The 26,591-nt window shown below is 36.5% G+C and overlaps 1 protein-coding gene across 2 annotated transcripts; it reads left to right on the forward strand.

The window, feature by feature from the left end:
- Positions 1–846: 846 nt before the first annotated feature.
- LOC113225525 (facilitated trehalose transporter Tret1-like) lies at positions 847–26,591 on the forward strand. Of its 2 annotated transcripts, XM_026457846.1 has the most exons (7): positions 847–1,130; positions 8,352–8,642; positions 11,397–11,482; positions 18,878–18,916; positions 24,716–24,876; positions 25,013–25,188; positions 25,271–26,591. In XM_026457846.1, coding segments are annotated over exons 1-7 (1,686 nt in total). In that variant the 5' UTR covers positions 847–1,129; the 3' UTR covers positions 26,203–26,591. The 2 variants fall into 2 exon arrangements, with proteins under 2 accessions (XP_026313631.1, XP_026313632.1); XM_026457847.1 differs by lacking the exon at positions 18,878–18,916.

Consider the following 26,591-nt stretch of genomic DNA (forward strand, 5'->3'; position numbering starts at 1 on the left):
ACATGCTGGCTATGTATTGCTTTGTTTCCCGTTATATTGCTTATGATATTAGCAGTTTTAATTTGGAGCTTTAGTGCTTTGCGTTCTAATTATATTGTCAAGTATGAACAGTGCACATAATAAATATTGTATTGGTAAAATAAACACATAGCATCACGATTGGAGTAGGCAGAAAATACACGTAATTGGCATTAATCTTTTCGTACAGTCCCGTTTTATTCTTGTTACTTTTGATCTGGCCTTTTCAAGGGCACCCTCGATCTGGTTGAAACATATACGCCGAGGTTAAACTTCGCACATTTCCCCTCCATATTCGCTCTATAAATTTGTGTCATTATTCTACTAACACCCAACCTTTCCATATGACTAAATAAATCTTACTTATTAGTTATTTATACTATTCTGCTCGGTAGCTACCTGCTACTGTTACCGTAAAGGAAATTATGAGTTGTTCAGTTACCGCACTAATAAATTCTGCTATACTCGGCTTAAGAGTCTATGCTACCTCAGCCCGAATTACATTTTTTCCAGCACTACTAATACAGTTCATTTTGCGACAGGGGCGCTGACTTTATTTCCGAATTTATTTTTTTAACAAACGAAATTAGATATAGCCATTTGAAAAATGTGTATCGTATAATATACATGTTCTTTTTACTTCAGTCGATATAAAAAAGTCATTGGTAAATTAAATGAATATTACAGCGGTTTTATTTTGTAAAATTTCGAGGTAAGTTGGTGTTTCTGTTATATATATTTTCAATTGTACTCATTGACTTACAATTATATGGACGTCGGGTCCGCGCTAAAAAGTGTCCGAACTTATAGGGCGTTAATCGTATACAGAGCGTCACAACAGACCCACCAGATGGACATCCTTCACGGTTCACAAAGTACAGCCTCCACCATAAACGTGATTGTGGAGCCAGTTACAAAATTTCCAGGGACCCGCGGTTGGTGTACCCTGCAGTGTTATTTCCGAAGTGGCGCTATCGGATTTAGTTATAGAGTCATTCAATTCAGTTATCGATAAACCGCTGAGGTTTCAGTCTCGCCAAAGTCGTTACAGTACACACAAGTTTAAAATAATCTGTTTGTGGGATACGTTGTTGTTCGGGCGGTTTTCAATAGTAAGTGTTCAGATTATTAGTGAAATTGGTGTTATGGCACGTGCTGACCTTTTGTACAACTTTTGATCTTATAAATATAGATTAAAATATTTTTCTACTTTAAAAAAAGAAAAAAAATCATTTCATTATTATTCAATTTGTTTACTTATTTTTTGAAGCACATCCAACAAGCATACAATTCACACTTTAAAATCTATATCACATGACCAGTATTAATGATGAAAAAAAACAACATGACGTGGCAAAATGAGTTTATGATTTGATAATTTAATTAAATACAAATAAGTGTATTCTAATGAGCATATTTAAATATATTTACTGCGTTACATTACTAATACAGAAAAAAAGATTTTAAACTATATACATATACAGACTTTGTGAATGATTTCTTAAATTTATATCTTCTATATGACTTCTTTATACTACACAATATAGGCGCCGAGTGGCAGATGTTAACCCCTTACCCCATAGCTTTAGAGTGGTTCTATATTAGTTTATTTAAGTTCTATACTTTACTATGTTTATTCTTGTTATATAATATAATCAAGTTTTACACGCATTCTAATATAACAAGTATAACCGTAACCACGGCTGTGCTCGTAGACTGAACATTACAAATCACAATAAAAATATTTACCTAAATATCAAATTTAGAACTATCGTGGAAATGCACTAAATAGTCGTTACTATAAAGATTTCTTATCAAACTACCGTGGCTTTTTTTTTAAATTGTGTCCCACTGGATTAGGCAGAATGAAAAAATTAAATTTAAAATGTGGTTATTTCTTAGGTAAGCAAATTACACTTGAGATCGTCAAATTGATTAAACACGACTCCTCATTTGCAAGGCAATTTCCCCCGAGAAGAATGAGTAAGTAACTCTAGGGGCTGCTCTTTGTAAATGAATATTTGTTCACATTTATTATTTTCAATATTTATTTCAAAATTTCCTGAACTAAATGGATCATTTCCAAGGATTTCTGTCGTCTTAGTACGCAGAAGCTGAATATCAACAAGAACCTTATTATAGAAGTGTATGCGTTGCCATTGAAATAACTCTGTGAAGACGACTTTGTACAATAGACAGTTTATTTTTGTTGCTCGTATAAATATGTTTACCTGTTTTTCGTGAAAAGATTATCGTGCTTTTTAACATAAATGCCCGCACTCGAGACTGAATAGGCATTATTAAAGTGAAGACGAGGCCTTGAAAAAACCAAAGTTATAGCGCTCAGGAAATGTTTCTGACAATGTCTTTCGCGTCCATCCGATGTCTGTATTCACGGCAACGGCATTTTAGTAGCAGTAGAGCACCTTGTGAAAGAGTGAACATTACTGCGTTCCGGTGTTGTAGGATAAGGATGCTGCTACCGTGTGAAATTAAAACACTGTAATATCAAAAACAGGATTTTGAGAAAAAAACTGCATAAAGGATTTTTCGGCTTTTTGTTATTTTTGAGGTTAAAAATTTAACTGTTCGTTATACATTAGATATTTAAAGAAATCTATCTAGCTATTATAATTTTACTTTACAAAGTTATTTCTATTGAAAAACGAATGCATTTCTTTTCCCTCGTTAACAGCCGAAACATTTTTGTTGGTATGAAATTACAATACACTGTATTGTGTTTTAGTTTGACGCGATAGAATGACGTTTTTTATTGTTTAAATTTGAGCCGCGACAAATGTTAGTAGACCCCCGTTCTCGGGACGTTAGCGCGATCTGAGAGTTTTCGCTATCTCAGGCGCCCCGCAACACTGTACTGCATTTCGCGTGCGTAATTATCAAGCCAAAAGTTAAGTCAAGATCTCATCCAAAAACACTTAAGTTTCCAAAGTTGAAATGTCAGTGTGTAGATTAGACCTAAAGAAGTCACACGAGCCCCACTAAACTGCCACTATAGCTATAACTGTTTAGTAAAATGTCCAAGTACTTTTTCTGCAGATGTTTACACGCTTACTTAATTGTGTCGTTTTAGATATAGACGCCCATAGCGTGTGTACAGATGGTAATGACTTTGATGAAACCTTGAGTGTGTTTATTAAAGCAAGAAACACAAGTGAATGAATACTTACAAATGGCGTGATCGTCCCGCCCCCGTTTCGGGGGTCACGACTTCAGATAACTGTCGTGTCGTAGTATCGGTTCCGATAAACGGTTAATAATACAATATCTCAAACGCTGACGCTCGTAAAAGTTGTTAAGTAATGTGACACTGGTTATGTAACAGTTTAACATTTGTTCAGAACGGCGGTAGAATGGTTGGTTCTTAACTTTAAGAAGTCGTGCGTCGGTTTGAATCCCGGTGGCGGCATGTATTAGTACATTATTGCAGAGGCCGGAAGTTAGGGATTACTGGACGAGTGCGAGCGCAAGCGTGGCCTTGTATTTATACGAGTCAAGCAATCTCCGTTCCCGCCGAGGCTCATATAGTGATTTTCTCAAATAATGCGAGGAAAGAATAGAAGACTAAGGGGAAGAAGATGCACAATAAACAAGTACACAAAAATGTTAATTAAAATTAAAAGTAATATTTGATATAGTTCTTCCAGACACATTTAATAGTAGTCTACTGAACTTCTGATGAAGCGGTTTATTGCGTATCTATAAATATTTTATTTTCATTAACGCTCTTCTCACTAGAACTTATTTTCGCGACGAACATAGAAATGCTCGTTTTACGTAGTTCATTATTAGTAGGTAGGTTCAAAAGTTTAGAGAAGTGGACAGTAATGTATTTTCATACTTACTTTGCAGGCCTTGGCCGGGAGGAAGTTGCATGGTTCATAAATTACAAACTTTCCGTGTTCGTTTTTTGGAAGTAATGCAAACATTTCCGAGCATGTTTGAGAAAAAATGATTTTTTTTCTAAATTACGTACTTGTGAATGTTTGAAACCTTGGTAGCATAATGGTTTGACCTCTGAGTTTCTCGGAGTGGAAAACATTGTGACAAAACTTGCACGTTGAAGAAGGTTCACCGCCCTTGGAAAACGTGTGCCCCATGACATATTGGGTCAGAATGGCGGACTGTGGCCTTAACCGTCGCCCGAGAGAAGACGCGGGCCCAGCATTAGAAAGTTTACTTATATAAAGGAAGTTACGAAAAAAAATATTGTTGACACTTAGCGTTGTTAAAATACGATTTGATAAAAACAAAGTTTAAAGTGTTTTTTAATTGCTTCTTTGAGGCTATTTTAGAAGGTGGATAAGTAACTCTAAATGCACCTATTTCGTCAGTTTCGTGACACGTTTAACACTTTATAAATCCAGGTAATAATAATAATAAAAATTTATACTTTATGAAGCGCACAGGTCAGAAATCAACATCATTCATTTAAATCAATAAATCGACCGAGACCAAGAGTGGCGTCTTTTACAACCTTATCATATTCTTTACAATTTCCGACATTATAAACAACATTGAACACAAGCTTCGTTATTTGGTATAAGTATTTAAAAAAATAAGCAACTTTATGTGCTTCTGTCTGTCGAGTCTTATAGCAATTGATTTGCTGAAGCAGGTTTTATAGAAGTGGACAGTAATAGTATAAATAACTAACATAGTTTCATAGAAAAAATTGGCGATACAAAGTATATAAGGGAAATTGTTTATTTGCAATATGTTGGCAACATTACTATTGTAAGTTGAAGTGGGCAACACTTGCCCTCTCTCTTCTTTGTTTTGACCTTAAGAGTGGATACAAACTCAATGGCTTTGGTTGATTCTGCATAACAGAGAAGTGTTGAATCAATCATTTTGGAAAAAAATGTAGTACAATTGTTCACGATTCGTAAAAATTTTCCCAATAATAAAAACACAAACTTGCCTCGAAATTTTCCAAGAAAACCGCAGTATTCAATAGGTACTTTACATATACCAATGATTTTTTTATTTTAACTGAACTAACTAGAACATATATAGTATGCGATATACATTTTTCATATGGCTTTAAAAATAAATACTGAAATAAAACCTATTCAGTCCGGGAAACATTTGAATTCGAGGTGAGGTACTATCGACTTTTGATGGCGCAATTGAGCATTGTGTTAATAAATCCAATATAAATTAAAATCTTCTGTATTTTCACTTCATAACAATACGTAATCAAGTTCTAAACAACTAACACGCACTGTTAAGTCTTCTTCTTCTTCCTGCGGTTCCTCTCCTATCGGAGGTTGGACAACATAATGGCAATCCTGACTTTGGAAGCTGCCGTCTAAAGAGCGAGGTGGTACTGTAGTCGAACCATTCCGTCATATTTTCCTACCAACACTTCGTTTTCCAGCGAGATTGCTTTGAATGATAAGCTGGAGTGATTTGTACTTATTGTTCGTCATGACGTAGCAGAAGTACGACATCTTCCTGCACTTAATGGTGTTCGTAAACTCCAATTTTCTTCACTTTATTGAGTACTTCTATATTTGCAACCCGGTCACGCCACGAGATTCTGAAAATACGGCGGCGAACCCACATTTCAAAAGCCTTCAGCTATCATGTTGTGTTCTGTGTGAGAGTCCAATTTTCTACGCTTTATGGTAGCACTTCACATGGTCATTTGTATTTGCGTATTTCATATATTTGGCAAACAATCACCATGCGTACATAGCATGTGTGACAAAGTATTTGCCTTGATTGTCTATTCGACAAATACAGCATACCCCAACTGATCGATTTCTCGGCGCACATTAAAGGGCCCAAATAGGCAAATATGGAAGTAAATCGTCCACACTATGGTCATATTTATTATTTTAACTCCTTGTTTGGTTCCATGTATAGATGGTCATATTTGTCAGTGTTTGCATTACAAGTAGCCACGTGGAGTGTTGCCATTATAGTAGGACTGAGAAGACGTAACAGCGTTATACGCACGTCCGCGATAAAAAAAAACGCAAAAAAAAATTCCCTGGAACCGGCTGGACTACCAACATTTTGCGTAACTCGGGTTATCTATGCATATACTGACTCAGTGGCCGAACGGTTACAATGCCGGACTACCACGCCGAGGTCCCAGGTTCGATTCCCGGGCCGGGAGAAATATTTGTATGGCCTACATTTATTTCTCTCGTGAGTTTAGGTGTAATTTGTGGTTGTCTATTTGTGTGTCCATGGCACCTGCCACACAGGGTTTCCCTAGTGCGGGGCTGTGTTGAGTGTGTGGGTTATTATTATTGTCTATTTTAGAATTATTATTATTTCAAACAGACCGATGAGTTATTGTTATTATTATATAGGATCGAAGGAATTTTTCTTTCAGTTTGTTCAATCTTTCTACCAATTATAACAACAAAGTAATGGAGTACTTTCACAAAGAATATAATAATATGTCTATTTACTAATTTCTTGTAATCAAGGATACAAATATCGAAATAAAACTATTTATGATTGTGTACATCAATCCCGAATATCAAAGAGTATATAATATTATCACACACTAAATAATAATGATCAGAAAGTAAACTACGTAGAACAGGTTAAATGAAATCACTGTACTATGCTTATAATATATGCAATAACAATTAACATTTTATCGAATACGTAAGTACGTGCAATTACCTATTGTATCGGCAAGTAAACATCCTCAATATTACAACAGTGTTGAGTCGAATACAAATTATGCAATTGCACCAATAATGGTTCTTTTACTGCGTGTATTCATTCAGGGGTTAACATTGACAGTCTTTTCATAAAATTCCATGTTAGGGCGTTGTTTAGGCGACCACAATTTGAAACTTAAATTTTTTTTCTTACGTAAACCAATTATACTTGAAATAGTCATTGTTACATTAGTCATTAGTACATTGATTAAACTCTACCGCTCATTCGTAAGGCAGATTCCCCTGAGAAGAATGAGCAAGGAACTCTAGGGGCTGCTTTTTGTAAATAAATTTTTTTACACTATTCTTTATTATGACTTCAAAAAAGGAGGAGGTTTTCAATTCGAGTGTATGTTCTTTTTTTGTTGTATGTATGTTACGCGATAACTCCGGTATTTGTGAACCGAATTTCATGATTCTTTTTTTGTTGGAAAGGGGGTACTTCCATAGTGGTCCCATTTCATTTTGAAGGAAATCATCCACCTTTAAGGGTGGCTGTTTACGCATGAAGATTCATTTTTATAAATAGCACCTAACTTTAATTTAGGAGCAATTATTCTAATGGTTGATTTTGCTATTTCTCCAATTCAAGGCGTTTTTCTTTCAATACATTTTGAGTAGTGAGAACCGATTATTATCTTCTGTGTCAAGTCCCGTATAGTGGCGAACTAGGGGATATTTCAATAAAACTTAGCAAATAGACGTAATTCCACGTACTTTTGAGGTCGGTTTTTTTAGTACTCTGTACTGATTTGTTTTAAAATTTTTATTTAACTATAACTGCCTCTGTGGCCGATCCGTTACCATGCCGGACTGCCACGCAGAGGTCCCAGGTTCGATTCCCGGACCGGGAGAAATATTAGTATGGCCTACATTTATTTCTCTCGTGAGTTTGGGTGTAATTTGTGATTGTCTATGTGTGTGTTCATGGCATCCGTGACACAGGGTTTCCCTAGTGCGGGGCTATGTTGAGCGTGTGCGTTATGATTAATGTCTATTTTAGAATTATTATTATTATTATTATTTCAAACAGACCGCGTAACAAAAAGAATGGTAAGATCCCCTTTTGTTACTTCAGTCCTTACTGAAAATGCCATTTTGACAACTGTGTACATTGTTATTATTATGAATACATAGATCGAACACACAAAAAATTTTTGTAGCTCAGTTGGTAAGAGCAATGCTGCGGTGCAGCATGGACGTGGGTTCAAGTCCCACCGGGTCCCGTGGGTTTGTATTCAAAATCATAACAAAATTAGTAGAATTATTTCGCAAAAAAATCTCTATAAAAACACTACATTATTATAGGTTTCATTGGTGCATAAAACAATGGCATTTGTCTAAAAAGATGCATGTCCATTTTAGCCTTGAATAGCCCTAAATCGTATGTAGAAGGAAGAGATAAAACGCATCGTGCGAACGGGCGGTATATCAATGACATAAAGATGGAGTGTTCCGGACCTTCTAGTCGACCGAAGGGTTAACAGTGAATGTGGAACTAAATTGAAAAGTTCTTGCGTACACACTCCGAAATGTAACCGATATAAAACTGACAAGCAGGTCACCTATCTATGGAGCACCAAAAAACAAATCAACCTGACGTATAATGTTTATTTTTTTCAGTGGGCGTGAACATACGCGAAACAGTCCTGGACGTACCGGACAACGAGGACGTACATTATACAGAAATCGATTTAAAAACAGAAACAGATACGACAAAAACAGATGCAGATTTGAATATAACAGACACGGATTTAACCAAAAACGACATAAAGAAAACTGAAACAGACTTTGTCGAGACCAAAAATGAGGACATTAATGGCAATGCGAAGATATTGAAGAGACTCGAGACTGTTCCGGATATCAAGAGGGATACTTCAGGAATAACTACGCAATACATTGCTACTGGAATAGGTACACACACAATGCTAGTAATTAAAAGTATAGTTAACAGGGCGACCATACTTCCCTTTAGCTAAATAATTGAAAATTGGATAAGTTAATTTTGTTAATAGTGCTTTAGTTACTTACTTTGGGATCAGAGGATCGCATGGGATGTTGTCTTGTGTTTATTTATTATTATTATTTACTTTCCAAAACATTTTTCGTGAATTTAAGAACTAAACAGAACATACCTTCACGTTATATCTACACTCTGGCCAAATGACAAAACGATGCTTGGTTTACGATGATAGCATAGGAAAAGAACATTTTTTGCCGATGCTCATTTTTAAAGCTCACTGCTAGCTTTACCCACGTTCGGCTCACGTAATTAGAAATATAAGTATGTAGGTAATTGGGTTATGTAGAAGTAATACTTACCTGGCCAATTATTGGAAAGTTTACAAAATACACATTTATGAATACAATATTTAACTTTTTAATACCTATTAATAATTTCTACTAGATATTCTTATTTCCTGACTTACTTCCTGCTAAATAGTAGGTAATGGTAGATGAAAAGAAAAAAAGACTTGCAAGATTTTTTTTTTTTTTTATACATGACAGGCAAATGACTCCACTCCACCTGATGTTAAGTGGAGTTACATTTCATTTTACATTAATTGACTATTTAACTCAGATGAGTTAATACTAGATAGTATTAATTTCCGGTTCTAAACTTGAATTGCTTCTCGAACCAGAAATGTTTGCAAAATCTCAAAAAATAGGGGTGACATAGTATTATAAATAATATATATATTTTTTTAATCAATTACCGATATTTTTTACATTGGTTTCAAAATACTTGTACATAGCTGCCTCAGTGGCCGAATGGTTAACAACGGTCCTGGGTTCGATTCTCGGGCCGGGAGAAATAATTGTATGACCTACATTATCTCGTTCGTGAGTTTGGGTGTAATTTGTGGTTGTCTATGTGTGTGTGTGCGCCCGATAACCTGATCATTTATGAAGAATAAACTATTGTTATTTATTGTGCAAATCTGAATTTTTTTAGATCTGCGTTTGGTAGTAAGATAACAAGTTCAAATGTGCAAGCGTCCTCTTCGTCGACCCCCACCCCCGCTCCTGCATTTTGAATCGGACTGGCATTTACATTAACGGTTTCCTTTGTTACCGCGTAGAGTGAGCACCGTTTACAGTGATCTATTTAAAATATTTTTATTTTTATACGAAAGTCAAATCTGATGAATCATCAAAGGTCATGGAATTTCTGTTCCATGAAGTCACGGAACAAAATAAATAAATAAATAACGCACACACTTAACATAGCCCCGCACTAGGGAAACCCTGTGTCGCGGGTGCCATGGACACACACATAGACAACCACAAATTACACCCAAACTCACGAGAGAAATAATTGTAGGCCATACAACTATTTCTCCCGACCCGGGAATCGAACCTGGGACCTCTGCGTGGCAGTCCGGCATGGTATCCGTTCGGCTACGGAGGCAGTAAAAGTTCCATGTTTGTCGGTGTTGTTTATGATGTTAGTAATAATATAGTCGAAGTTGTTAGTGGTTTACAAGTAAATCTGTATGTCTTTATATTTTATCTGGAAAATTATTCAGCAGATTGGGTCGTGTATTTTTCGCTTATGAAAAATAACGCTATGTAACTTTGTAAGTCAATGTATGTAACCTATGTAACTATATACCAACATATTAAAAAAATCAAAGTTTGTCAAATCAGAGTACGTAAGTCGTGTTTGATGTTTGATGGATAAATTTACCGGACTGATGGCAGTCAGCAAAAAAAATATCAAAAATTCTGAAAATTGGCACATCAGGCACCTCAGTACAGGGTTAAGTAAACATCAATTTTGACACTTAAGACTATGCCGTTTGCTATATAAGAATGGTTCAAAATTCAGTGTTCAGCTTCACAATGCTCTTGAAAATTTGTTAACAACACGGCTTCGGCCGAAATATAAATAGTCGGGTAGTTCTACGGACAGTTTGTAAATAACCTTTCTGCTACTGGATTGATAATCAGTTGTTTATTATATAAAAGATGTTTTCGCATTTATATCGTTGGGTTACTTGACCCAGACCACAGAATAATTCAAGTTCGGCCGCAAATGTATCGCTATTGGTCCGGGCGTTTTAATCATTTACCCAGGTACCTTTGGTCGACATTTTCATTCAATGAAACTTGTGGTAACGTTTGGAACCGTTCTCCCCTCTAAAGATATCCCCTTGTATGTCTACGCAAGCATGAGAGCAGCTGGCTCCACCGCCAGAGGCGAACCAGGTTGAAATACGTAAACCTCAGCCACCAAAACTCCTTCGCTAAGTAGCTTTGAGTTTGCCGGTGATGAGAAGGCTGGCAGCTACTTTCATGAAATAATTAGGTTTGCCATTCAAAGGGAAACGTTATCAACTTCCTAGGCACACTGGCTTCGTGTTGCCTGGCAGAGATCGATGTTTGATGTGTGTACTTTATTGGTAGAGCTGACAACCTTAATGGCTCATCGGTTAGTATTCTTGGCTTATGGTGAAAAGGAATCGAGTTCGATGTAATCAATATATGGAACTAAAATAACGGTATTTTCTATACTGATTTCTAGTCTAGATGTTCTGTGTATTTACTTTCTAAGTTTGAGACTGGCCAGGAACATGGTCAGGCGACTGTATATTATATCATTGCTATCGCAAAATTTTTCTGTAATAACGAAGTTTATGGACATGCCCCTATTTTGTTTTACAGTAAACCTGGGCGCTCTAGCCGCAGGCGTGTGCGTCGCGTGGTCATCATCAGCTCTGCCGAGGATGACGGCCTCTATCACTTATGATGTAAGTTTCATAGCTGTTTAATAACGTTTATTTCCATTCACGAACAATTGAACCTTAACATGTCATAACTATTCCTATTAGTTCCATTTGATTTTCCTTGACAATGTCAAATATTATTGTACGCTATTGACACTCGGGTGTGTTCTAATGGTCACCGACGTACAAATAACAACTTATTGTCTTGTCGATGTTAATTGTTGTTTGTATATACCAAGTATTAAACAGATTTATTTATTATACGACAAAACTAATTTCATTTTGAAACGTCTAAAGCTACAGCTGCTTGTAATATGTTTAAGTTTTTGTAAAAGTATTAAATAAATTTAAAAAAAAAAACTAAAATGTATACGAGTCAAATATCACATTTGAATCCCTTCAGTATATAGGAAATGAAACTATTTTTCCGGATTTAAATCGCCACGGTCAGTCAACCGTGACCATGGGACCTGTAAAGGGCCCGAAACGTCGGTTTGTTTGAAAAAACAAATATACGCGATTTAAATCCGGAAAAATAGTTTCATTTCCTATGTGTAACAATCGCGAAAACCTAAGAACTCGATATCCCTTCAGTATAGTTATGATAAAATGTATGCGACAAACACACGGACTCGTATTTTATTCTTACTAAACTTTTGCTAAACTTGTATAATACGTAAAAGCTTGCTAACTTTTGAATGTATTTACGTACAATTTTCCTGTTATGTCTGTGGGGTCGACGCTTGGTGATTCATAACACAGGTATTACGTAGATTGGACACCATTTTTCCCTTTAGCTCTGTTAATATTTACATTTGTACATATCACCGCATTCGTGATAAGTAACGTCCCAGAGTAACGGGCGCAGCAGTCAGTGTCCCTGAAATCTTTGCTACTTAAAGTTCTGAGTGACACTGCAACTGTTAAGAATGGGCGTGTCGCTTACCACCAGGCGCAAGACTAGTTCGTCCCGTCAAATTATTGGTGTTTTTTATAAGCAATCGGCATACGAGTAAGAAATTTTAAATATAAGATAGCCTTAACATCGTATTCGCTAACACAATGGAGTTGTGCAATCGCTCGGATCTAGCTTTAGATAGGAGCGATTCAAATACTTAACGCCCACGACTTAACTCAGGTGTAAGTGAAACCTGAGAGCAACGTAATAATCATAAAGGTGTTGAACCGTTCAAAAATAGGCCTTCGTTTAAGTGTTAAATTTTTAAGTATAACGAGAGTGCCGTTCTTTTTTGTTTCGTAAAAACTAAGTGACGGGACGAACACGTCGTGCGCCTGATGGTCAGCGTCACGCCTGTCCATAACAGTTGCAATACTATTCACAGCTTTATATCACAAAGATCTGAGGGGTACTGCCACTGCGCCCGTCACTCTGAGAACATAAGTTGGCAAGTCCCATGTGCCTGTAATTTCACCAGCACCCTTACCCTTCAAAACCGGAATATAGTAATGCTGATTACTGCTTGGCGGCAGAAGTAGGCAAGGTGGCAGTACTTCCCTGGACGAACGCTTTCACGAGGAGCTCTACTGCTACGAAAATGTGCTGTGAGGCAGCGGCGGCAGGTGGGAGGGCTGAAAAATTTATGATAGCGCCGCGGGCAGTAAATAATATTTTCATTAGCGGCTTCCTATAAATTAACCCTGTGGCGCTGTTCGTGTTCGCGTCAGGGGCCTTGCAGATGGGTGGTTGGAAAAACCAATAAGCATTTGTTGTTATATAAAAAAGCCTCAAGTTCGTACACGAAATGACCGATAACCAAAAACATGTCACGTCACGTAACATTTCAGCCAAATAGTTATTTTGAAGGTTCTTTTATTGTACATTTTTATTGTGTTGAGAAGGATAACTGAAAGAACACGAAACAGACTTATAAGCCGAGTGTGAGCGGGCAATACCACGATCAAATTGAGGATGTCTCAAAGGAATCCCAGGAGGCCTACCATAACCTTTCAAAAATTCAATCTTATTTCAATGTAAGCTTAAAGTAACTTTATTATATTACTTATATTCGTACCATGACGAACATGTTATAGGTGTACCAGAATCTCATGGCATTAAATATTAGAAATATCGAACAACTTTCACCTGGCAATGTTAACTTGTCACATGTCAATCCAAAATATTACTTGTGTCAAATGAATGTCTGCTAAACTTTTTTCATTTTAAAATAACGTTTTTGTAGCAATAATTACTAAAAATCCGCTTCAATCTCAAGCAAAAAACATTGTAATATTGTTTATCGCAAAATCAGCGACGAATTAGGTGCATCTAAGTCACAATTCACGATTTACAACCAGGTCTCAAGTCTTGCCGATTAGTAGGAGTAAATAAATCTGATCTTTGAATTTTTAACGAAGCCAAATTAATGTATGTGGTACGTTATTTTTGTTGGTACCTACTGGTCTGCGAGACTACAGTGTGTAGACAATGATTGGTTGAAAAAAAAATACTTCAAATTGCGAACGTAAATAAATCTATCACCCACAATCTAATTGATATATTTTTGTTTAATTTTAAAATGTATCAGAAATTATTTACCTCTCTTACACACAAATTCAAACAGATCTTAAAACATGTACGAGGATAGATCAATCTTGGTGAAATAAAATATGTGAAGTATCTAGTACATTTTTCCCTACTATATTGATGTTGCCCACTACAAATTTCAACTTGTCTAAGTGCTATCAGATTCTAGTACACCTATAACCAAGTAATGTGTTATTGCAAAAGTGATTGAAAGAACGAATGATTTCTCAATATTGTCTATTCCTTACTAAAAAATAGGAAAGAGGTAACGCTATGTGAACTATATAATGCCATCTCTTTCTTTTTTGATGTTTCGAATCGTCTTATCGTAGGAAAAGACGTACGTTAAAGTACTTAATATTATTTACATTCTGAGAATTATAACTGCCAAAAAAAGAAAAGTTTGTAATAATGAAATCTATTAAAATTACGTTGTTTTCAATTATTATTCCGCATTTTCATGAAGAAAAATAAAAAAAACAAGCTGAGTCTTGATTGTCACGTTGTGAATTCGGAGCTATAGTCTAGTGTCAACTGTTAATGTTGCCAAGGAGCATATAGATGTCGCTGTCATAATTTCACGAATAAACATCGCGTATTTTGATTTAACGAGAAATTATTTCCTATGTACTATTAAGTAAAAAAAATAAACAAAATATTGAAGATATTTATGTAAACAAATAAGTTCAACTTTTAATTATTACAAATCAATATTAAGACAACAAATTCGAAAATAATGTTGTTTCCACTGCGTCCGAGCAGCTATTTTAAGATTGCTAATTTTGACATAAGAACTAATTACTTTAATGTTAAAGTCGCGTCATAGTACGAACTGAGTGAATGAATAGTCACAAAGCTGCCAATGAAACATCATAGTTTTAACATTGTAATAAGCCCACTTTAGGCGCGTCATGGTACGAAAAGTCAATGTAAGGTTATAGTAATATTGTTTTAAGAGGTTGTAGTAGGCCCCCTGGTCAATATATAGCACCTTAAACCGACGGGCGTGTACACGATCGTTGATGGCTGTTGATAAAGTGGAAGATAAATCTCAGGATCGTACGGCGGAGGAAAAAGGGAGTGAAGTGTATTTGTATATGACTCGCTATTAAAAACGATATGTACATAAAGATGTAGAATTCCATTTGGATAAAACGCTCGTCTGCACCGCAAAAACCTATCTGCTATCTTCCTCGACTCAAAGATTACTTAAATGCTCATGGATCTTAAGCACCCACCGCGTCGTCGGCCATTTTATTAATTCAACTTCTGAAGTAAATGTTTTAGTAAAGTACCTACGTATCAAAAATGTTTGTCTACAACAATAATAATTGTTATTTTTTCTTTGGAAAAAAGAACTGAGATTAAAAGATTGCATAACGGCTTTTTTCGATTTCCATGGGTGACAATGGACTGTTACGGGCTCCTGTGTACATTTTATACTTTTTTCTGGTTGTCATGATGACGGTGATTTGTTGATTATACACGTATTGTCTTTAGTGAAAAGTCGACTTTTGTTTGCAGAATTTCAATTTGTGATAGCCGAAATGAATTACCACCCTTTCAAACAAAAAAATAATTTACAAAATGGGTCCGCATTTGTCGTAGAAATCGGCAAATATACATACAGCCGAAAGTATAACGTCCTCCTTTTTTTGAAGTTGGTTAAATATACGAAAGTGTCAGCAATAGTCTATTAAGAGACTGTAGGCAATGTGAGAATGTTTTTGGTCGTAGCAATCATGTCCTTTTTGATTAATCGACCACTTTTTTTTTTTATAGTAATAACGCACACACTCAACATAGCCCCGCGGGAAACCCTGTGTCGCGGGTGCCATGGACACACATATAGACAACCACAAATTACACCCAAACTCACGAGAGAAATAATTGTAGGCCAAATATACAAATATTTCTCCCGGCCCGGGAATCGAACCTGGGACCTCTGCGTGGCAGTCCGGCATGGTAACCGTTCGGCCACAGAGGCAGTTAAGCTAACTTTCGACGAAAGCAACGATCATGTCGTCGTCCCGATCGTATCATACTGTTTCTATGCTTTCGGCGACGAGAAATTTGCTAATACAAGTGTATACATCTTAAAGCTGTTTACTATGAAACTTTCCCCACACAAGCGTCTGCCGCAGGTGGGCACGTAACTGGCGGAAAGTGCAATGCAACAATTCGCCTTGTCAAGTTATTTGCTTCGAACACACGGCACGGGAGCGGGACGCGCACGGACCAAAGTTCGGTTGATATAAAGTCTCTCGTGAGCACTAGAATTGTTCAGTTAGGGTTGCGAACGTCAAAAAACCTAAACTGTGATTGTTCTTAATAAATCTGGCTAAATTGTTGCGTTACATTACTGTTATGTACTCTTGGTGTCGAGTGTAAAATCATTTTAATAGAGTAAATTCTTATTGGTAATTAAAACAATATTATTTATTAATTTATTTAGCATGCCTGTCGGTTTTATATTGGAGGTAGAGGTCCACTATTTTTACCCGATAGGAACAAAATATTTGTTTCTAAAGGCTGTTGTGTAGTAAAATATTCAATTCACGTTGAGCTATTTTACAAAAAAATCAACAATACTGACATCTTTACTATAATATAGGACATGAAATTAAAAAAAAATACGAGCTTTTGTGGCCACAGTATTTACACGAATTAATTATTAGTTTATAGTATATTACGTTTTGAGTTTCTTAATTATTTGCTACTTCTTTCAGCTCTGTATGGCTGTATCTGTATGGCTCTGTAGCCAATACTCAATAAAAAAAATTATAACATTTTATTGCTAGCCATACACGTTGAAGAGCGTGTATACGTGTGCAATTTTAAAACTCAAGTGTGACCAGAGCAAAAATTGTTTTTTTGCCTGCACTGAAATAGAGTAAGATGCATGTATATTGGCAAAAATAAGCGAATACTACTACCATCAAGAAAGACATAAAAACAAGGATCTCGCAGTCGCTTAAACTTTGACAGATCATAATCAAAATATAAATCCGTCCTGATCGTGTTTATATCACAAAGGAAATATATATTGCAATATAACTTCAATAAATCGAAGTTAATGTTGCCAACCTTATTTCTAGCACCTGCAAATCCAGTACGTAAAAGTTACAGTTTCCGGAGAGTTGTGCTTTTGACGTAATTGACAGCACATTAACTTTTCGCCCCCAGCCCCTCCGGCTCTGGCCTCGCGGTTCAGTGACAGCTATTGACTTTTCTTTGTTAACCTCTTTTGTAGTTACTTTGAACTGTGCGGTTGACCGTACTCACGAACGTCTACCCGCTCCTAATACCGTATACTTTTGTATAGACTGAAGATAGTTTTTGTGATCCGTTCATACCTTAACACTGCATTGACGTAAAGGCCAATAATGTCGAAAATGACCTATGAGTACATATTTGTTCAGTTTTTTGAGCTCTATAGGAGTGTATACTTAAAATTTGGATGTCTAAAAAAATTGCTCTTTGTACTTCCGATATGCTTTGTTGTTTAAAACCAAAATTCCAAGTCTCAGGGCGTAGATATCGAAACTTGAGTCAACAAGAAAAGTTAGAAGCGTTTGCGCACAACATCATAAGTACAGAATTTGTGCAATCAATAGGTGAAGACCATCCTGGTGAAATTACATTCACTGTTATGGACAGGGGTGTAGCTTACTACCAGGCGCACGACTTATTCGTTCCGTCACCTGATGTTATAAAAAAAAGAAAAAAGATCGGGAGTCCTAAGATATAGGAATCTCCTAGATTATTACACAATATTTTTTTACACATTATTATTACAATATGTGTTTATCGCGCGAAGGTGTTTGAAGGTGACCCGTTTTTGCAATACGTTGATAGATACAAAAATGTATTTTGCAAAGAAGAACGTCTGGCGTAACACCTATAGCAATCCCGCACTTTGTTGTTTGTGTCTGAACAATTAATATTTAAGCTCCGATCCATTTGTTTTTAGTAATTTATTGTGGGAGAAAATGATATTATCATTTTAAAATGATTTTAATGATTTATATACTAAATTAGTTAATATTGCCATAATGGGCATGAAAGCTAATCGAATGCAAGCTGCTTTGATGTACGCGGGCCATATCGCTTTCATACAACACTAATGGATGTGAAAAAGTACAGGTCATGAAATTGATAATCGACGTGTGTAGCGCGCGCTTATACCCTTCACATAGAAAAATTATCTCGAAGGTTTTCTGTTACCGTAACTTATTTTTACATGTTTATTCTAATTCTTGGTTGTTATATGTATACTTAGTAATTTATGTTTTATTTGCAAGACTTGGGTCCTGGTGACTTGTAGCACAGGTGTTATTATTGCTATTATTATTATATATGTTCATTGGGTGAAAACCCTAATCGGGTTATGGTCAGACTGGTCATAGGGTAACTTCAGTCAGTCGTGCGTAAGCCCTGTGCCGTCAGTTGTAGTAGAATAGAAATACGACCGAAATTGTTGTTGTTGTGCATGTAGTTTCACCAACACCAGTATCCGTCGCCGCTAGGCGGTAGAAATAGGACATAAGGCTACACCGCGAACGAAGCTAGCTAACTTAACGTAGCAAATAGTGACTATGGATACGCGTGAGGGTGACAGGCGGCAGAAGGGCGACATATTTTATATAGCTAGAGGGATGGTTGGGTTACTTCAGTTAGCTTAGTTCGCGATGTGAACCGAAGTATGAAAAGATGCCCCAGCTACGTGAGCTAAGTTAAGTCAGCTTAGCTTCGTTCGTGGTGTGGCTTGCGCTGCTTCTAAATTGAAACGAAGTTTAACCTGTATACATGTACATAATAACAATTAATGTTGCATCCTGTATTTTCGCTGAAAATGCTTTTTTTTGTTACAGTACGCAGAATTAATAAATTCAACACACAGCAAACTTCCGGTAAGTGCATATAGTAAAAAACCTACAAACAGTGAAATGTAATTAAAAGAATATTTTATATTACAATTTGTCAGTAATATGGACATTTTCCGGTATGTTTTCCAACCAAAGTATAATATTATATATTATTAATATTATATTGAATTTAAAAAATATAAAATACGATGGTTGCACCCTTTTTGTATTTCCTAGTTTTCAATTCTAAGGAAGAAATTGGTAGTTAGTAACAAGACCGCCAGTTGTACGTTAATATATTTAAATTAGTTTTCCGTGTTGTCATTGTAAGCTTTCATATCTATTATGTAATTTTACTCTTGGGCATGGCCACTTTCACCTTTATGTTACAACCTGTATAATGTACTATAGTTAAAGAAAAGCCATTCAGTGTAGAGATGGTCCAATTAAGAATTCGTAACAAAGGCCTGAACATACAAAATAATCATTTATTATAATTGTACCTAATAATTTATTTATTGTGTAAGAAATATAGGAAACTTGTTTATTTACTATTCTGCCTTTATATTGCGATTATTTGCGATATGTGAGTTCTGCGGAATAAAGGGCAATCATATTATTGGTACATTTTGTATAGTGCTTTGTTGCCCATGTTTTTATTTATTATCAATGATATACATAAATCTTGTTTAAATATTGTAATTTCACAAAAAACAATTGAATATGAATTCAATACAAATTTAATTACAGTTAATAGCGACATCTCTAGCCAGGGCTGGTAGCTGTAAAGTTATCTGACTGGGTGACAAAATACTTTCATAGATTTCTAATAGATGGTTGAAAAACCAAATACAAAGATCCAACAACAAGCATATAGAAAAATTCGTGAGGTCCGCTGGTTCGTTCCGGCCGGATCGGAGGATTTTTTCTAAGTGTTCGACCTTTTTATTGATAATTATAACAAAGTAGTGGAGTAATTTCACAAAAAATAATTGAACATCGATTGAATACAAATTTAAATCTTGTTTTTTTAACATTTCTGTAGCGCGAACCCGCTTTGTCTTCACTTAAGAGAGGTGAATAAGCGCATCTTCCGTCTGATTTACATGAGATAGGCATTACGTTTCGTTATTGCCATTGTCATTTGTAGCAATTTATGGGCAGATCCACGTTACTCAAGTTACTCACGTCGCGTTACACGATTTGAATGGAGTCATCCTCCGCTTAAAATTTCAAATGGCTGTAACAGGAGATAAAAAGCCATTGTGTCAGAGTCATGTACTGTGAAATTTCTAATGATATTTGTAATATGAAAACAGTTATTTATATAGCTTTTGAGACAAAAAAAAAACAAAAAAACTCGTGCTTTTGAATTCTTATCGGGGTAGGTAGGAACTATCCATCATCACTTTACACGACCTGGGGTGCACAAAAGCAACCTCTCCGCACGGCGTACAATTCCTTTCTTGTACGTCTGCCCACTTTGGGCAACAATCGGTGAGTACATTACGCCAACTGGCAAACCCTTTTAGCAGGATGGCAAGCATTACAGTGTACGCCATCGATCGATACAATAAAAAGAAGCCGATTCTGACATACCTTTTTTGTGTCAATTATACATTCGTCAATCTTTTCTTGTAAGCCATTTTTAACCGACTAAAAAAAGAGGAGGTTCTGAAATTCGACTGTTTTTTTTGTATGTATGTTACACGAATCGGTTTCGATGATTCTTTTTTGTTGGAAACAGGGTACCTCAATATTGGTCCCATCTAAATATAAAGATCATAATTATTCTACCTCGAAGGGTGGCAAGCTAGGGGATGAATCCGATTTCGCGCACTTTACTGTAATCGATTCCAATAAAACTTGGCAAATAGATGTAATTCCATAAAAATTACAGGTCGGTTTTTTTTTATAAAAAATTCACTACGCGCTACAGCTTTTTTAAAATAACATTCTTGATTTGATTTGAAAACGTTTTTCATCCATAGTCATCCAATAACTGCCTCTGTGGCCGAACGGTTAACATGTTGGTCTGCCATGCAGAGGTCCCGGGATCGATTTATGGGCCGAGAGAAATATTTCTATGGCCTACATTTATTTCATTCGTGTGTTTGGGTGTAATTTGTGGTTGTCCATGTGTGTATTCATGGCATCCGCGATACAGGGTTTCCCTAGTGCGGGGCTATGCCTGTCTGCGTTGTTATTATCGTTGGCAGTATCTATTTCCCCCCTCTACTTTCAAGTGTGCTTCAGTCCCGGAACCCTAATCTCACCCAGTGTGGGTTCTGACATAACGGACTGCCTTTCCCTCAGCTAATCGACGGAATCAAACGTGTTTCAATAATTTCCAACTTCCAAGACAATTTGGCAAAAGTTACATTGTTAGAGATAAATAAGATTGGCGTGACCCGGCCTTGCGTAGTTAGCGATCAGGGGCCAGCGTTCATGTTGCGAATTTTGAACTGCTAACTTGGCTACCCGAAGCCCTGATTTCATCTTCGCCGCACTGGCGTCTACGATCACGTACGCAGTGGCAATCAGCAGTAACTCTACAGATGTTTGTACTGATTCACACGTGCGCTTTCGTTGTCACATTGTTATTGGTAGACAGCTGGAGCTCTTCCTAGAGATAGTATTGTATTATCGTGGTTTTTCTTGTGAACATTTGCAGTTATGGTAGAGGTTATTGATAGCGTGTTGCCAGATGGTTGCATTTCCTAACTTTTGGCCTTTTTCGTTTCTTTTGACCTTCTCGTGTAATGTTTAGTTAACTTTTAAGACAATTTTCATAGCTTTTGAGGACGTTGTGATTTTTTTAATTCTAGTATATTTGTTACTGTTGTGTGTTGTGTGTTGGTTGTCACGTATGGTTGGCAAACATACGCGATTTAAATCCGAAAAAATAGTTTCATTTCCTATGTGTAACAGTCAGGAAAACCTAAGAACTCGATATGTAATTTTCGACTCAATTTTGACTCAAGGGCCCTGGCAACACAGTGGCGAACTTGATCGTTCTGCGTAACCGGGTATATTTTTGTTTGACCGCGCATTCTTTTACTTTTTACGTAATATTTTATGCACATTTTTCAAATGAGACCGAATTTCCTATAAAATCGGTGACGAGGCGAGAAATCTGGCGCGAAGACCTTAAGTAAAGTTTGCGTAACATCCTGTCAGACCTTTATTTTAGGTTATTGCAATAAAACTTTCCTGTGGGTTCCTCGTTTCTCCACTTGTTGTCTTTGAGTTATCGCTCTGAAAGTTATTACGTGGTGTACTTTCGTAGGTAACAAGTTTTGAGGTTTCCGTTTTGAAATTATTACTATCATATATGTATACGCAAAGGCTGTTTTCATAGACACACATATAAGCATACAATTTTATCAGCGAAGAAACTTTATTTCGCAAATGGCCTGAGCTCACTATACATACATTGAAGTCGGATTCACTCAATGTGTTTGCAGTTTACGGCTGATTTACATTGATGTAGTGTTCGGCTCCAGTGTTACGCGCACGCCGGGGCTGGCACGGAGACACGCCATTTGCATTGGCAGTTAATTGTTCTTGAATTGTACTGGAATTCACACGATCGTACCACGCGGAAAATGTCAACAATTTTAGAAATTTGTGGTATGATAACAACCACAAACTTGTTATCGTTCTAAGTCAAGGTCAAAGATCATTTTATTCCATAGGTAAAATGAATTTACACTTGAAAACGTCACATTTACATTACATTACATTAAGCTCGTTCGTGCTCGTTCACTACGCTGACTTCCCTGAGAAGAACGAGCGAGATACTCAAGGGATTGCTGTTTTCAAATAAACTGAAATGTTATACTATAACACTTTAAATCAAATTTGTGTGGATTCTGGAGCCATGTCGTCTTTCCATACATCTTTATCTAACACGTAGTCTTCGATTTTGTAATATGACTTTTCGATCAAAATATTTTTAATGTAGTTTTTAAACTTAGGAAACGATAAACTTAATATATGCTCCGGAATCTTATTGTAAAAACGTATACGGTTTCCCAAAAAATAGTCGTTTATCTTGGTTAAACGAAATCGTGGTATCATGAGATTGGACTTAGCTCTAAGGTTAATATTACGGATATTTTCTTTCTTAATGAAATTATGTATATTTTTACGGGCATATAAAATATTTGAGTAAATGTACTGTGATGCCACAGTCATGATACCAGTCCCCTTAAACTTTTCTCTGAGAGAAATCCGAGAGCCTAGACGGTACACAGAACGAATCGCTCGCCATATCGGACTGCCACGAAGACGTCTCAGGTTCGATTCCTGGGCCGGGAGAAATATTTGTATGGCCTACATTTATTTTTCTCGTGAGTTTGGGTGTAATTTGTGGTTGTCTATATATGCGACACAGGGTTTCTCTAGTGCGGGGCTATGTTGAGTGTGTGCGTTATTATTATTATTATTCACTTTACTATAGTGTTCAAAGCTATGCAGCTTCGCCTCTACTAAACTCGTGCCACCTATAAGCCTCTTGGTACGCTTGTCGATTGAATCCAAAGTGGCCAGTTGGACCTCCGGTTACAATTTGATGCTATACCTACCTATTGCTGCGCCAGCACCGGTGCTTCGCCAACCACCTCACTGCCCCCCGGTCTTCCAACTCCGAGTCCCCACTACTTCCTATTCCACTTTTTTTTTAACAAAAATATGCCATATGTTGATTTTTATTATTTTTCTTAATCGTTCCATTTATATACCTACCTAATTTATGTACCCTACGTCTTCTCTTATAAAATATTGTCACCGACATGGTTGTCACGGGCTTAGTTTATATAATGCTTGCAACGAATATTGCACAAGCAGCAATTTAAACAAGCATTAACTCTAGCAATGACTCTGGCGCGGGGATGAGGCATAGCACGGGAGATTGGCATGCCCGTGGTGCTGAAAACTACATTGTATTAATGGATAAATGTGCTCAAAACCTTCCTTCACCTAAGTAGAGAGGAAAACATGTGAACTACAAATCGCACTTGACAACTAACATAGTATATCTCAAAAGTGGCGTTAAATTATACTTTATCTCAAAATTGCGTTATATTAATAATTTATCTCCAAATTTTCGCTGCATTGATATGTCTTTCATATACGATTTATTTCAAAGTGATAGGACAATACTGTCGCTTTGAAACTAAATAGGTAATATTAATATAAATTAAGGCCAATTTGAGATTATACTATGTTAGTTAAAATGAATGACTGAAAATGAAAATGAAAATAACGAAATCGTACATATTGTTTAAACACGAGCAAACTTATTTGGGCTTTGAACTTGTACCACTCGTTTGTAATTTGGTTTGAGGAGTGAAATCTGGAAGAGGGCGGTACGCGCTCATCAAAAGATGCTTGGTCACTCTGACCTAAGCAATAAAACGGTTAAAAATAGCAGCCGTACAAGCAAGGTCATTAACGCATTATCCTTTCTAGTAAATCAGAATCTATGTGATTTAAATTAAAGACGGCGACCGTGCTCGATTTGCCGAGATTTTTTATTAAATTTCACAATTGACAATTCGACATTAATCTTGTTAAACTTTACTCGCTAATTAAAACTTCTGAAAAAAATCTTTTGAAGCTTTTACGTGTCAGTTTAACTTCACGGATCTTTTTAATGATAAGAAAGTGATAATCTTCCTATTCCATTCTTCTTTTTCCATTACATTGGCCTCACTAAAAATTAAAATTCGAAACGATCAAAACATTTAAGCTTCAATGCAGTGATGTAATGCTCCCGATGTTTAGTATTTGTCACTTACCTGAATTTGCATTCGTATTCATCGAAGTAAATTCTTTCAGTTGACACAAGCAGAAGCGTCCTGGGTGGCATCTATCCTGTGTCTAGGTGCGGTGTTTGGTTCGGTGCCTGCCGGGCTCATTTCCGAGTATTTCGGCCGCAAGAAGACACTCTTATACTTGGCGCTGCCTTTGCTCGTCTCTTGGATACTTGTCGCTTCCAGGTAATTTATTTTGTACCTTATACCAAGTGAAAATGGTTTATTCACGCCTATTTCAATTTTAATTTAATTTGGATCTCGGTAACTTAGTTTTTTATGACAAACACGCAAAACACCGTGAGCATTTTGTGCTTTTCAGTCCCAACGTGTATGGTCTGTACGTCGGGCGCTTCGTGGGTGGTGTGGCAGTGGGGGCATTTAGCGTGAGCATTCCGCCTTACATCGAGGACATCGCTGAGAAGGAGCTTCTGCCAAATCTTACCAGTTTTTACCACGTGCATTTCGCATGTGGCGTGCTCTTCGGCTATATCATTGGTGAGTTTTCAGCGAATTTATTTGTATTTAAAAATTGACAGATTGTTTATACCAACTTAATTACTTTTTTTTTATTTTGCAGGCATGGTGTATAGTACCTCATGGCACTGTGTCCTTTGTACGAGTATTCCAGTCGCCTTCTTCATTGCTTTCATCTTTCTTCCTGAGTCTCCAGCTTATCTCTTGTCGCAAGGAAAATCTGTAGAAGCGAAAGCATCTCTACGGTACTTTAGGGGCATTGACAATGATATTGACGGAGAAATGAAGTCTCTCAAAGAACGAATCAGGAGCTCTTTAAAACGCAAAGTCACCTTCAAAGAACTCTTCAGTACAAGAGCAACTATCAAAGCTCTAGTTGTATCTTTCGGACTCATGGTCTTTCAACAACTAAGTGGGATATACCCTATCCTTTTCTACACGGAAACTATTTTCAAAACATTCGAAATTTCTTTAAACCCACCTAGTGCGGCCATTATACTTGGATTTTCATTTGTATCGTCAACATACTTCTCTACAGTTTTACTTAAAAGGATCCGAAGGCGAGTGTTACTTATTTCGTCGTTAACAATCATGGCATTCAGTTTAGGAAGTTTGGCGATTTACTACCATTTGAAAGCGTCAAATTCTTTATCGAGTAATAGCACTTGGGTACCGTTATTAACACTATGTTTGTACGTTTCTTTGTACGCATCTGGTATAGGACCGATTCCCTGGTTGATGTTAAGGGAGATTTTCCCATCAGAAGTTACTCGACGAGCTACGGCTATTACAGCTGGTTTCCATTGGTTTTTAGCTTTTGGAGCAACTAAATTGTATCAGAATTTGGTTGAAAAAGTCAGTCCTGGTTGGACGCTGTGGCATTTTGCCGTGACTTGTATAGTTGGGACTTTGTTCGTCTACTTTTTTGTACCAGAGACTAAAAATAGGACGCTTGAAGACATTCAGAACGAGTTTGATGGTATCCGTAAGAAGCATAGACATGTAATTGAAATTGAGTGTGGGCCAGAGGGTTAGATTGTGTTAATTTATAGAATTAACTAATACTAATTTCTGTGTCTCTAGTTGTATGCAATTCGTACTATTCTATTCTATTCTATTTGTTTTGTTGGTAAGTCAGTGTTTATGGCACAAAAATATTTCAAAACTATCTGCGTCGCACTCCGGGGCAGAACCACTTAAGCTTTAATTCTCATACAAAAAAAGACTGACAGGTTTACATCATTTGATCTTTCCGATGAACTCTTGAATTATTGAACCACGTTTAAAAATTATGTAATAGATCTATCTCTTGTATGTAAATTATTTATATCTAGGAATATAGTGTAAAAGAGTCATTTTATCTGTGTGTAACTTAATCTTGAGTGTTTTTCTATAATTGTTTTGTACAAAAAATATACATTATT

The sequence above is a fragment of the Hyposmocoma kahamanoa genome, unplaced genomic scaffold, assembly GCF_003589595.1.
Source record: "Hyposmocoma kahamanoa isolate Upper Pololo Valley unplaced genomic scaffold, ASM358959v1 166, whole genome shotgun sequence".
NCBI lineage: Eukaryota > Metazoa > Arthropoda > Insecta > Lepidoptera > Cosmopterigidae > Hyposmocoma > Hyposmocoma kahamanoa.

Coding starts and splice junctions, on each gene's coding strand:
- LOC113225525 (XM_026457846.1), top strand. Junction 8,643..11,396: donor ATACATTGCTACTGGAATAG/GTACACACACAA, acceptor TTTGTTTTACAG/TAAACCTGGGCGCTCTAGCC. Junction 25,189..25,270: donor GCTCTTCGGCTATATCATTG/GTGAGTTTTCAG, acceptor TTTATTTTGCAG/GCATGGTGTATAGTACCTCA.